The sequence below is a fragment of the Ciona robusta genome, chromosome 14, assembly GCF_009617815.1.
Source record: "Ciona robusta chromosome 14, ASM961781v2".
Lineage (NCBI taxonomy): Eukaryota > Metazoa > Chordata > Ascidiacea > Phlebobranchia > Cionidae > Ciona > Ciona robusta.
In genome coordinates, this window is record NC_143248.1 from 2,853,300 (window position 1) to 2,865,606 (window position 12,307).

The following is a 12,307-nucleotide window of genomic DNA, read 5'->3' on the forward strand; positions in this document are numbered from 1 at the left end:
ATTGTTCTTTTTTACTACAAAATGGGACGAGAAAATGGAACAAAAAGTTGGGCCATCTTTCCTCGCCCTACTAAATTTTTGATTAAACATCGCAGCATACAGTGCTAAGTTAGCACTTTTTTCCATTGGTAACATTTTAACCTTTTTTGATATTAAATTGTTCAAATCTTGTTTTCTTTAGAAAAAAAGGTCGATTTTCCTGAAAATTAAGTTTGAAAACGTGCCGCGTGTGCGTAATCTGGTATGTAGAAAAACTAAAACAAAATAAAGTCCACATTTTATTATTGTATAGTACGGTGGGGGAAGATGGGACACCTTTAGCACATAATCTCCAAATATCCTAATCGTGTTTCAAACAATTAACAACGGCCTGTGGGAGTCGCAAGGATATGGTTTTATAATTCTTTGAATATTTTTGTTACTACTAAATGAGAAGAGACAATAGAATATATACGTGTCCCATCTTCCCCCAACCTACTAGAAGAAGGTTAAAAAAAAGAAGCATTCAATATATCAAATCGGAAAATAGAATTTTCTTTCGTTCTTTAGACACTACAGGAACCGTCAAAGTTTGACACTTTTTCGGATCTAATGTACTATCGCACCCGCAATTTTTTTACTCGAGCGTTTTTACGCGTTTTTTAAACGTTGTTTCGTGTTTTAAATATTCTTACTAATAAAATTCCCATTTAAATACTTTTTTATGTGTGAATATGAAAAGAGTGATCTGTTTTGTTCGAATAGAAACACTATTACACAAGCCAACGTAACAAAACTACTCGTGCGTGATAATATTTTGTGAAGTGCCAGCTGTTTTCTATTTTTCTTATTTTTTTAACGTAAATAATTAAGCTTATGCCACTAAGCTTGTTTTAATCAACCGTATGTGTATATAAGTTGAATAGGCAGACAAAAAGATGAAGTTTCTAAAAATATACGTTCATATGCCTGAATAACGAGTATACATCGTCTGTTGTTATATTATAGCCTGCTGTAAAAAGGTTCGGGTTTATCTCGTGTTGCTAAAATAAATTACACTCAATCTCAAATAATTAAGTTTGTTGGTCTGCCATAACTAGTATATAATGAGTTTTCATTTTAAAAACATCGCTCTAAGTTTCACTAAAAACAAAATAGAACCATTATTCTTTGGAAATTACATTCAGTCGGCTACTTAACACCGGTTTACTTTTTCTTGCGTTTTAGAAGTCTAGGATTGTCAATTAATTAGCTTCATAATAACATCTAAACTTCCTGTTCACTTCAAAGACTTAAATATGAAGATTCCTTCAACGGAAGATATAAAAGCAATTTTTAAACGACTTCGTTCCGTGAAAACAAATAAGGTACATGAGAGTCATGGGGCTACTACAACTTTAAGCTTTAATTGTTTCTAATCTGTTTTTTAATAAAGTTAATTTTTGTTAAATCAATATAAATACAGAAAACTTTACCTTTTTATTTTAATTTAATTGATTTATCATTGTAGACGTGTTTTGACTGCGCAGCGAAGAATCCAACCTGGGCCAGCATTACTTACGGTGTTTTTCTATGTATTGACTGCTCAGGTGTTCACAGATCTCTTGGTGTACATCTAACTTTCATAAGGTTAGTTGTGTAATGTAAATTCTATTTCAAAACTCACAATGGCGTTCGCGTAGTTTATCTAATATTGTGGCACAGTGGTTACAGCACTTGTATCTAGATAAGAGACAAGTTCGAGACTCGACGCTGCCAACATTGTGATCAAATTCTTCCTGGACATGGCTATTTAATTTAACTGCAACCTATTGGTCGCTTGTTGTTAAAATTACTATATGAAAAATCACCCATACATAATAAAACCTAAACTAAACCATCAACAAAGTTACATATGTGGTAAATCATAAAGGGGTACAAAGCCGAAGGTATAAAACAGCTTACCCATTTTATGACCACTGTCGTTGCATTTCCATATGAGAGTAATATAAGTTACATTTATTCATTCAATAAAACTAACCTAAATAGTAAATACACAAACTAAATTACACTATAATACAGTTCTTGTATTCCAGTTTTCATCCTAAAAAAGTAATTTATTCCTTTCTATCCAAGGTCTGTTGAGTTGGATCAAAAATGGACGTGGGACCAACTACGTTCAATGCAAGTTGGTGGAAATGCGGCAGCAAGAGCATTTTTTCGCTCTCATGGTTGTAACGTGGTATCAGACGATATACAGGCTAAATACAACAGCAGAGCAGCTGTTTTATATAGAGGAAAAATTGAAAGTCTGTCTGCTGAAGCTCTGAAGAAATATGACGCATCGGTTTGTGTTTTGTTTCTTTGATATGTTCTCTGGTCTACTTTATGTTTTCTTTATTAAAGTGTTTTTAAATCAATCAATTCTAATTTATCTTTTCACAGCAAGATGCAACTTAAAGTAAACATATTTATTGAAACATATTAGATGTTATAAATTAATGACATAAAACCCAAAACACTATTTCCTTGAATGCGCCCATATTGTACTAAATAAATATATTACAGTAATATTAGTTATTACCTTTCACTAATTAATTTGTAAAAAAAATAATAAGTATATATATATATTTGTGTGTGTGTAAATTACACAGTGTAATATTAAATACATGTATATAAGCATTTTAATACATAGGCTTTAATTTGATTTATTTGAGGCAGTTTTTAATTTTGAAGTTTTGTTGCATAGGTTCTTCATTTGCCGTCTAATATTGAAGATACTTCTGCAAAGAAAGTCTCCACAGCAGAAGAGGACTTTTTCAGCAAATATACTGGAGGAGCAGTTACTCCCGCTCAGAGCCTGAGTAAAGCAACTAAAAGATCAAACTCCCCTTCCCAGGGAATGAAGACAGTGTCCTCTTCACCTGCTCTTCTTTCAGTTGATCAATCAGATGAACAGGGTAGGATCTGTATTACTGTATTTTTTTACAACATATCGAAAAAGAAAGTGGTTATAGCAAAATAAAAATGTAATTGTTCTAAATCTAAAAAGTTTAAAGACCACAGGAAGTGTGTAAATTTAAGAAAAAAAAGATGTAAAATTGAAAAAGTGTATATACATTTATATCTAAATTTATAAAATTTTATTTATACATTTTGTTCACTTTGACAGCCAATGGAACTGGTTCACTGTCCAGCAAAGAACAAGTATTTTTTGATAAGTTTACTGCACAGAAACCACTGGCTCCTTCACCAAAACTTAACAAACAAATGAAAAAAACAACCCTTAAATCAGGAGGTACGTTTCAATCAATGCGTTTATTGCTGATTTTATTTGTACAATCAAAAATAGTTTTGTAGTATTGTCGGCTTTTTTTGTGGTCTGAGAGCATTAGTAGTTTTTAGACAAATATGTTGTTTTATTTAACTAACATTTAAAACAATAGTTCCAGGGTTTTTTATGCTGTTTAATTGAATAAATTTTCAATTACTTTTTTATATATATATATTTACTGAGATTTATATTTGAACAAACACCATTTCTATAACAGGGCCTAGTATAGATAAAGCTCTTTCGGCATGGAACCAGCCAACGACAGAAGACCAAAAACTATCTGACACCAAAACCACCTCATTAAGTGACAAGAAATCTAAAGAAGATGACTTTTTCAAATCTTTCACCAATTCTGAACCCACCCCAACTTTAACCCAAGCTAATGGGAATTCCCCAGGCCCCGCTACACCCCCAAATGAAAACAGCAGCTCCCCTGCATCAGATGAATGGCCAGATTTAGAGGATGATGGTGAAGAAAAGACAGAGAAAGAAACACCGGCTCCAAAGCCCCAGGCGGCACCTAAAGTCATTCTCGCTGCACCAACCCTAAGCTCGCTGTCTAGCACAAAGTCGTCGAGTATTATAACCAAGAAGAAGAAAGGTGAATATGCTTTTGGGTTAAAAATTAGACTTTTTTGGGGGTTTGGGGAAAATTTGCTTTTCCAGCTGCTGGGTGTGTGCGTACTTTTGTGTTGGTTTAATTAATTGAAACCTTAGCATACCAAGTATTTAGTTTAATGCCCTTTTTGGTTCAATGCTTTTTCACTAAAGTAGAACACTACCATATGTCCTGCAACCTGCAAATGTAGGGTTTTTTGTTATTTTTGTTTCATTTGTAACAAGATATTTAGTTGTTTTATGTTACCTGCAGTCTGCACTGTGTAAGCCTTACATTGTAACTAGACAATACTGGTTTGATGCTGATTACTAAAACTATTGATGGCACACTTTTTAGGCAAGATACAGAAGCGGTTCTTAAACTTTTTTGTATGCTTTTTTAACAAAGATGCTTATCAGATTTACCCTAATATGTATTATGATTTAAGTTAATTAAAAAGCGAAAACATCCAATTACATCAGTTATATTTAATATGGCAAATGCACTAGCTTTTTGGCAACGAGTTGTTCGATGTCTTGTCAAGTATTACAATTGGTACAATTTTTATGTGAATTTTGTTTGGTAGCTTATTTACCTTTCAAATATGAGAAATTTAACCCAGTTTAAGAAACGCTGAGACACAGGAATAGCTTAAACTCCGCGGTTACTTTCAACATAGCCTACATTGAACCTCTCGTTAAAAAAATCTGTGTATGAAAGTTTTTGAGACAAAACATATGTGTAAACTTGGTTATAACGAATGTTGTTGCTCTGCCATGCAAGGGTGAAATAAACATTATCAATACATGTAGCAGGAGCAAGTAAGAAGGGTGGATTCGGAGCACAAAAAGTGAAGACCAACTTTGATCATCTGGAAGCCCATGCAAAGAAGACGGAAGCCGAATCGAAGTCCTTTCCCTCCCGGACTCCTGCAGAGGAGTAAGTTCCATTATTTTAGATGTATTTTACAATTCTCTACATATGCAGGTCGTTATCTGTTCTTTTAAGGTTGCAAAGACACTTTACAAAAAGCAATAGCAGTTAGTTACATTTTTTTTTAAATAGGTGGCTTTAAAATGTTTTACTGCACTTACGAAAGTTTTATTATTGGAAAACATATGAGCATTATCAAATTTGACTTTGTCTATTCTTCTTCTGTAGTTGCTCAACAATATTTTGGGCACTATCTATTAAAAAAGACGATTTTAGTCTGCCACTGCGCTACTACTTTTAAGAAAAATTTGGCAAACGAGTCTAAAAAATGCCCTTTTCTTATTTATACCTTACTTTACTACAGGCCTATCTCTTCAAGACTAACATTATCTGCTGCTCTTACAAATGAAAAGAAGACCAAACACAGTGGGCAAAAAGGTGTCGTAAGTGAGAGGTTAGGAATGGCTGGTGGTGGGAATCGGACCAACGTATCACATTCTGCTTCTATACAAACCATAGAGCAAGTATGTATGCTGTTTATGTTGTTTTTATCCAGAGTTTTACATACCATAAACAATTTTGAGGTTGATTTTTTTGTGTGAAAGATGTTAGATAGTGATAACAAATTTAACAATAGGAAGTTATAAATTAAAATGGCCATACAGAGATGCTTAAAGGCATAAATATTGCATAAAAATCTAACTGTTAATGTAAAAAAAATTAGAAGGTGCGACAATGTATGGGTTTTTCTATTGGTAAAGTGCAGGTTTCTTCTTATGAAATGATTAATGAATATAAACAAATAAAAAATATTGACTTTATAGTATTTTGTGTTCAACTAAACAAAGTCACTTTAATGTTCAGTTTTATTTCTGTGGGGAAATGCGAGGTTACACTGGAGAAGGCACTTTTTTGTGTTTTAAACTGAATTCTAATTTTATCAAAGAAATTTCCATCAATGTACACAATTAACACAAACATTACTTTTTATCAATATACACATTTCTTTTCGTTGGTATGCCCCTTTCAGTTTAGTTTTATTTACCAGACACTTTGTTTTGATACCTGCATTTATGTGCAAGACCTAATTATACACAATATGTTAACTTACCTACACTGACTGGCATATAAAAAGCCATATGCTCTAATCCAGACCTGTGCAACCAGTGGCCTGATTTTGCAATGTGCGATTAGCACTTTGAAAAAGCTGTGTGGCTCATTTCATGGACAATTATTTCCGTTTTTTTTCAATAAACTGTCACACAAGTGTGTAATCGACTGCATTAAATCTATTTCTTAAATACATAGGTCTAGGATAGGAAAGTCGTTTTATGATGCTCTTTTTTTTCTCGAAAAATCATGTGGCCCCGGTTGTCTTTCAAAATTTTGTATTTGGTCCTTCAGTGAAAAAGGTTGCACGACATGCCTGATCTAAGATCTGTAAAAATAAGTGCAATGTATCACCCATGCAGCCCCCAAATTAAGTTACCCATATCATTGCACCAACACCCAGGTTGACCCAAATGGTCGCAAAGATCGACATTTTCGCAACGGACGTCGCAAAAATCGCTACTTGGATGACGATTTTGACAGCGATAGCGATGGAAATGATGATTTTGTTGTTGTTAAAAAGTCACCCTCGTACCTCCATGACTATGAAAGCAGTAGTGTAGATCGAATGTCTTTTGGAAAAAAATCATCTCAAAATGATTTTGCACCGCCGTCTTACACTCAAAGGTATTTAAGTTTTCTGCATTATCTTTACCACTAATATTGTTTAGTTTGGTCAATTTTTGACAATTGTAGTTAGAATATTGTTATATTTAATTTTATTCTTTGTGGCTGCGGTCCTGGTCAGGGACCTGGAATTTAGGCCAGGTTTGGCCTATTTCATTAACAACCGGAAAACTCATTTAAGTTTTTCATGTGCCGGTGCTCATTTTTGCGATAGCGCAGTCAGACACCTGTTTTCGCAGTCGGCATCTAATTCGGGTACCCTTTGCCCCTAGACCACTAACTATGGTGCCAGACCTTCTGAATATTGTATTGCATTTGGCTGATCTGTTTGAGGCTGGTTATGTTTTTCCATGTTTAAATCTCCACTATTTATGGGAAGTTTTTTACTTTTTATTCCTGTTTTTTTTGCAATTTTAACTAGAATTTCAAAAAAAGATTCTACATCATGAAGTCTAAAGAATATTTTTCCAAAGAAAAATAAATATATATATATTTTATTTTCCAAAACCCTATTTTTAGTACAAGGAAAGCTCCAGTGTTTCCTGAAAGTGAAATGAGTGCTGATATGAAAGAGAAGTTACGTGGAGCTAAAGCAATATCATCGGAAATGTTACATGGCAGCACTACAGACAGTGATGTAAGTATTTGTTTTTTGGCAGAATTTTAAAGTGTTTCCATTTTTTGACTGGTTAAAGATTATAATATTTTAAAGCGCATCACTGGAGGATTTCTTTTATTTAAAAAGGCTTAACTTAAGCTGTATATCTACTGCTTTTGTTTCTGTATTTTAACTTTAAAGAAATATAATAATTAAGCTTTTTGTTTGTTTTTGTAAAGTTGTAAATATTTTTATTTTAAACTTTAAATTTGGGCATTTGGCCAAGTTTTGTTTAAATCCAAAGTCCCTTGGCAGACCTGGCTATGGGATTTCTGGCTACTGCTATAAGATAGAATTTTTGATTCTTTTGAATATTTGATTTTGCAACTTTTTGGAATAAATTTTACGTTAAATTGTTTTAACGTAAAAAATGTAATTGAAAAGTCTAATGAGCAAACAAGCACATCGCGACCAAAATGCACACACCGGCGCCGAATGACGGTTGCCGGGCTCATGGTACCCCAAACATGTAGCGAGGCTGAGAAAGTGGAGGTAACCATTAGTGGGCAGTAGAGCTGCAACAAAATGGTCATAATACAAAAGTATTACTGACCGAAAAATTATTAGATTTTTCATATTTTTGTTTTTTTAGTTAATTCAGCATTTATATTTTTAAATGAAACTATTTTTACTGCCTAAAAAAATCTCTTTAGGAATGTAGTTTCTAATAGTCTAACATCTACTTCTATAGAACTATATGTTTTCTGTAGGTTTATGTCCATCTATGATCTATGTTTGCCAGAGTTAAATAATCTAGAGACAGGTCATAGACTTTAATATATAATTTTTTATTTTTAAAGGTATAATATTTTTAAAAACTTTGTTTTGCTAACTTTTAAAGTACTACAACACTGTGTCATGGAGCAGTGATCGCCCTCAGGTAAAGAGTGACAACTTGTGCAAAAAAAATTCTCTGTTATTTGTTCCATTGCATGCGTATGCGTGTAAATGTTTTTCTCAGTTTCTTCGGAAATTTTATATTTTGTTTCATTATTATTTTAGAAACAGGGTCAATATTTTTTTCAGTGTTGTCCGGATAGAGTATTGCATTTGTAAATCTATTTTATTTCCAGTGATTTCATATTTTACCAGGATCACATTGGTCGCAACCAGTTAATTAGATTCAAGTTTTACAAATTCATTTTTGGTTCAAATTTTTCAATTTTTGCATAATCCTATTTTTGACCTAAAATTTGCTGTTCTTTGGCAGAAATTTTCATTTAAATGTAACTTTAGTTTAGTAGCAGTTTAGCACAATGGTTAAGGTACAGTGGTTGTAGCTTTGGTGCTTGTAGCATAAAGGTGGCGGGTTAAATAGGCCTATACTGGTTAAAAAAGTTAAATGAAAATTTTCAAATAAACAAAATATTGAAGGGTGGGGGGGGGCGGGGGGTGTCCCTCTTGGCAGCCACCCCAATGTCTGCTGCTGCTTACAATAAGTTCTAGACGTTGTTTTTATTTTTTTTCTTAATGTTTTCCAAGAGTATTTTATAAGCTTATTTTCACACAGGCTCGTGCACGATTAACAAAATTTGAAGGCCAATCCAGCATCAGTAGTAGTGACTTTTTTGATGAAAACAGGTAAGTGCCCTTTTAACAAGACAGCACCATGTTATACCCAGATTATATTAGAAAAATACACATGCTACAAATGACAATCTAAAATGCTCTTTACCCCCATCTAGCGGTTCCAACCAACGACGTTTGACTTCAAGTCCACAGTCGGTACTTTCAGCTGACATGACGCAACTAAAGGAGGGTGTTCGTAACATGGCTGGTCGTTTGTCTTCGATGGCAAATGATGTCTACAATGCTATACCTGTAAGTAAACATTTTGTAACTTGTTTATTCTTAGTGGAGTTGTGTAATATGAAAGTTTTTTTTATACACTTACTCAGTGGCGCAGTTAGAAAAAAATAAGGGGGGGTTTTAATCAAAAAAATTTCCAAAAAAACGCTTTTTTTTAATATTTTCTTTTAATTTTTTTATTCAATTTTTATTTTTCATTTTTTTTTTGGTTAAAAGGGGGCGGTTTGTGACCACCTAACCCCCTGGCTGCGCCACTGCACGTACTGCTCACTTTTAGAGTTGCAACTTAGCTAACTTTGTTGCTAAACATTTTTAAGAATTTTTTTGGTTTGGTATTGGTTACAATATAAACCAATTTTAAGCGGCAACTGGGTTGGGGCAGTTCCTATTAAGTGTCTTATTTAGGGACGTACAAACCCAGAAATGTGGTGGTGTAAATCCAGTAGGGAAGGACTGTGTAACCGCTGCAAAAAAAGTTATAGTTATAGCCGGTTGCATATTTTCACTGAATTTATTTGGTGTAACAATACATTTATACAGTACAGTAGTTTTATTCAGAAATTTATGTGCCCCAACTTCATATTTCTGCAAGGAGAGAACCCCCTTTTAATATTATAGGATCTCAGACAAAAATAAACTAATATTTGTCCATACAAACCTATGTTAAATAAACGTATGGCCCGTAAGTTCACCCAGTAATTTATACCCGGCCCTCCTGTAATAGGGGTCTCACACCCCTCCAGTAGGGCACACTGTGACACTTTTTTTTTATTTTATACAACTTACTTTATCCTCGCCTGTCCGAAAAATGACAGTCGTTATCACACGGGTTTAACACCTTACGAGTTACCATGTATGTTACTTTGTGGGTGATTATTTTTTGGGAAATTTTTTCATTTTTTTATGTATGGCTGATAATTTGGACAACCCATTAGTGACCACTGGGTTGGAGCAATTGCCGTTAAGTGTCTTGCCCAAGGACACATTCGCCCACAATGGTAGCAGCATTGAGCCTTTAACCCATTACCTCTGGGTTACAGGCAGGCACGCTAATTTAAAAATTTTCATTCGTTTTCATATTTTTCAGATTAACAGATAGTCAAATTATGCTCAAAACGCAAACAAAATCATCATATAGTATCAGATGGCCACACCTGTACAGCTATATTTATTTACTGATGCCGTTTCTACCAGTTTAAACTAGCTAAAACTGGTTCTGACCAGTTTGTTTTACGTTTCCTCACCTGTCAGATTTTACTTGTTTTTATTTATTTTTCTCGGAAAATGTAATCGGTAAGGGAATAGCACTTGTTATATTATGTGCAATGTACAGAAATATAGGTGACAGTTTCATTTGGAATCATGTTGCATTCCGGTATCATAGAAATACGATGCATTTTTAAAAGTTCTGTATTTTTTCAGACAGATTCTTATGAAAATGTGCTTTTATTGTTAAAACCTAAACCCCGATTTATTTAAAGAATTTTTGATGTGTGTGTTAACTAAAAATAGAATTTTCTTGGGTAAAATTAATTGTCTAAAACAGCCTCAGTAACCTTAATTGTAAATCCCTAATATATTATACTACTATGATATGTACTTCTAACTTTAACAACATTTCCTGCTAAAACTGATAATTGTGAAAAATGTTGCCATTTTAGAATTTTTAGCCAGCATCCTTTATCGCCACTCTGTTTATGTCAATGCTAGTCAATTGTTTGTTTTTTTGTCCCGCCCCTGCATTTTAGGGTTGCCAACCCCAATAACTAACCAATAATGAAAAAATGTGTTTTGAAAATATCAGTGTTTTGGCAGTCTTAAAAAGAAGTACTTTTGCTGGAACATAAAATGTTAATTTGACAACAAAAAAAGCAAACTAAAATAAGAACACTTGGAATTTTTTCCTGAATACAAGTAATGTACTTCATTTCTAACAGCCAAAAATATACCGACGACCGCACTGTTCTATTTTCCCGTCCTGGTCGGCGCCTTTTCGTTGGTAATTCTCTGCATATTTTATTCGCGACTGTACATAGCATGCGTGGGTGCTTCCCTGTATAAATGTAGACGTAATTGTAGGACATGCGACGATGGGGTGTGCCATTTTGATCTTTTTTGACGTATTAGTGTATTATTTCGCGGAAAACCGATCGGTTTTGAAATGGTTTTATTGTACAAGTGGGGAAATAAAGATATCAAGGTCAAATAAGTTTCATTATTACAAATTTATTAATTGGCGTTCTCGCAGGTGTTTTTGTGCGAACGGCGTTCTGTTTTCTCTATATAATTAGTTTAAATTTGCTTTCAGTCAAGTTTCTGCTTTCAAATGGACACTTGATGCTGTATCTGTATGGAAATCGTTTAACGTTAGGTACACACCAATAATGCTACATAGGGTCTTCAAAAGTTCTATTCTATGTAGATGAGGTCATGCGGCTTGGCACGCCACGGAAGCCTGGATTTAGGAAAGGTTGGCATATTTCCCCAGCACCCTGGGTGGTACTAATTTGAGTAGCAGCCAATAATTAATTTGGCAATAAATCTGTAGTAGGGTGGGGGAACATAGGACACTTTTTTATTCCATTTTATTTTTCTTGCTTATTTGCTAGTAAACAAATAACATACAAAGAATTATAAAACCGCATCCCCAAGACTTCCATAGACCCTTCTGATTTGTTAAAAACACGATCAGGATTTTTAGATATTATGTGCTAAAGGTGTCCCATCTTCCCAACACTACAGTATTGCAATGAATGAATGTATAAAAATTCCAAACGCTACAGGAGTAAACACTCAGGCGTGTGACAATGCATTTTCTTAATTTTTTCTTAAGGGAAAAGTCTCACTGAATTTTAACTTTCTCTAATTTCTAAACAACTAAAGTAAATTTAAAAACATTACAATAATGCTTTTACATTGTGAACTTTTAAAACAATTGAAAAGCATGGAGACATTTCTTGTCTCATATTTCCAATTATCTATCAGAGTTAATTTATGACGCATTATTAATTATACTTGTCCTCGTTCACACACAAGCCGACCTATTTGGCTGACCCATTCGTAACGTGTGAAACCGGAAGCATGTATAATCACTGCATTCGTAACGTGTGAAAAGGAAGCAGAATCGCTACAGTATCGCTACAGTATCGCTACAGTATCGCATATCATGTATACGTTGTTATTATTATATTAGAAGTTTAGCGCAGTAACGCCCTTTTGAGATATCGCAGTTTAAGTTACATATATATTCACTTGTACAAATTAACCGTGTTATTTATAT

General features: G+C 33.8%; 1 protein-coding gene across 3 annotated transcripts; it reads left to right on the forward strand.

The window, feature by feature from the left end:
• Positions 1 to 1,178: 1,178 nt before the first annotated feature.
• Positions 1,179 to 11,236, forward strand: LOC149724962 (ADP-ribosylation factor GTPase-activating protein 3-like). 3 transcript variants are annotated; one of them, XM_089891863.1, is made up of 14 exons: positions 1,179 to 1,346; positions 1,490 to 1,608; positions 2,095 to 2,305; positions 2,708 to 2,918; positions 3,131 to 3,256; positions 3,510 to 3,893; positions 4,706 to 4,829; positions 5,188 to 5,347; positions 6,337 to 6,560; positions 7,080 to 7,197; positions 8,060 to 8,098; positions 8,729 to 8,799; positions 8,904 to 9,039; positions 10,115 to 11,236. In XM_089891863.1, the coding sequence occupies exons 1-14, from the start codon at positions 1,278 to 1,280 to the stop codon at positions 10,124 to 10,126; spliced, it is 2,004 nt and encodes a 667-aa protein (XP_089747989.1). In that variant the 5' UTR covers positions 1,179 to 1,277; the 3' UTR covers positions 10,127 to 11,236. The 3 variants fall into 3 exon arrangements, with proteins under 3 accessions (XP_089747989.1, XP_089747987.1, XP_089747990.1); XM_089891861.1 differs by having other exon boundaries at positions 1,180 to 1,346; positions 4,703 to 4,829; XM_089891864.1 differs by lacking the exon at positions 8,060 to 8,098 and having other exon boundaries at positions 1,181 to 1,346; positions 4,703 to 4,829.
• Positions 11,237 to 12,307: the final 1,071 nt, after the last annotated feature.

Excerpts from the sequence above, each read along its gene's own strand:
- LOC149724962 (XM_089891861.1), top strand. The coding sequence starts at position 1,278 with ATGAAGATTCCTTCAACGGAAGATATAAAAGCAATTTTTAAACGACTT. Across the intron at positions 1,347-1,489 it reads GTTCCGTGAAAACAAATAAG|ACGTGTTTTGACTGCGCAGC; the intron begins GTACATGAGAGT and ends TTATCATTGTAG. Across the intron at positions 4,830-5,187 it reads TCCCGGACTCCTGCAGAGGA|GCCTATCTCTTCAAGACTAA; the intron begins GTAAGTTCCATT and ends ACTTTACTACAG.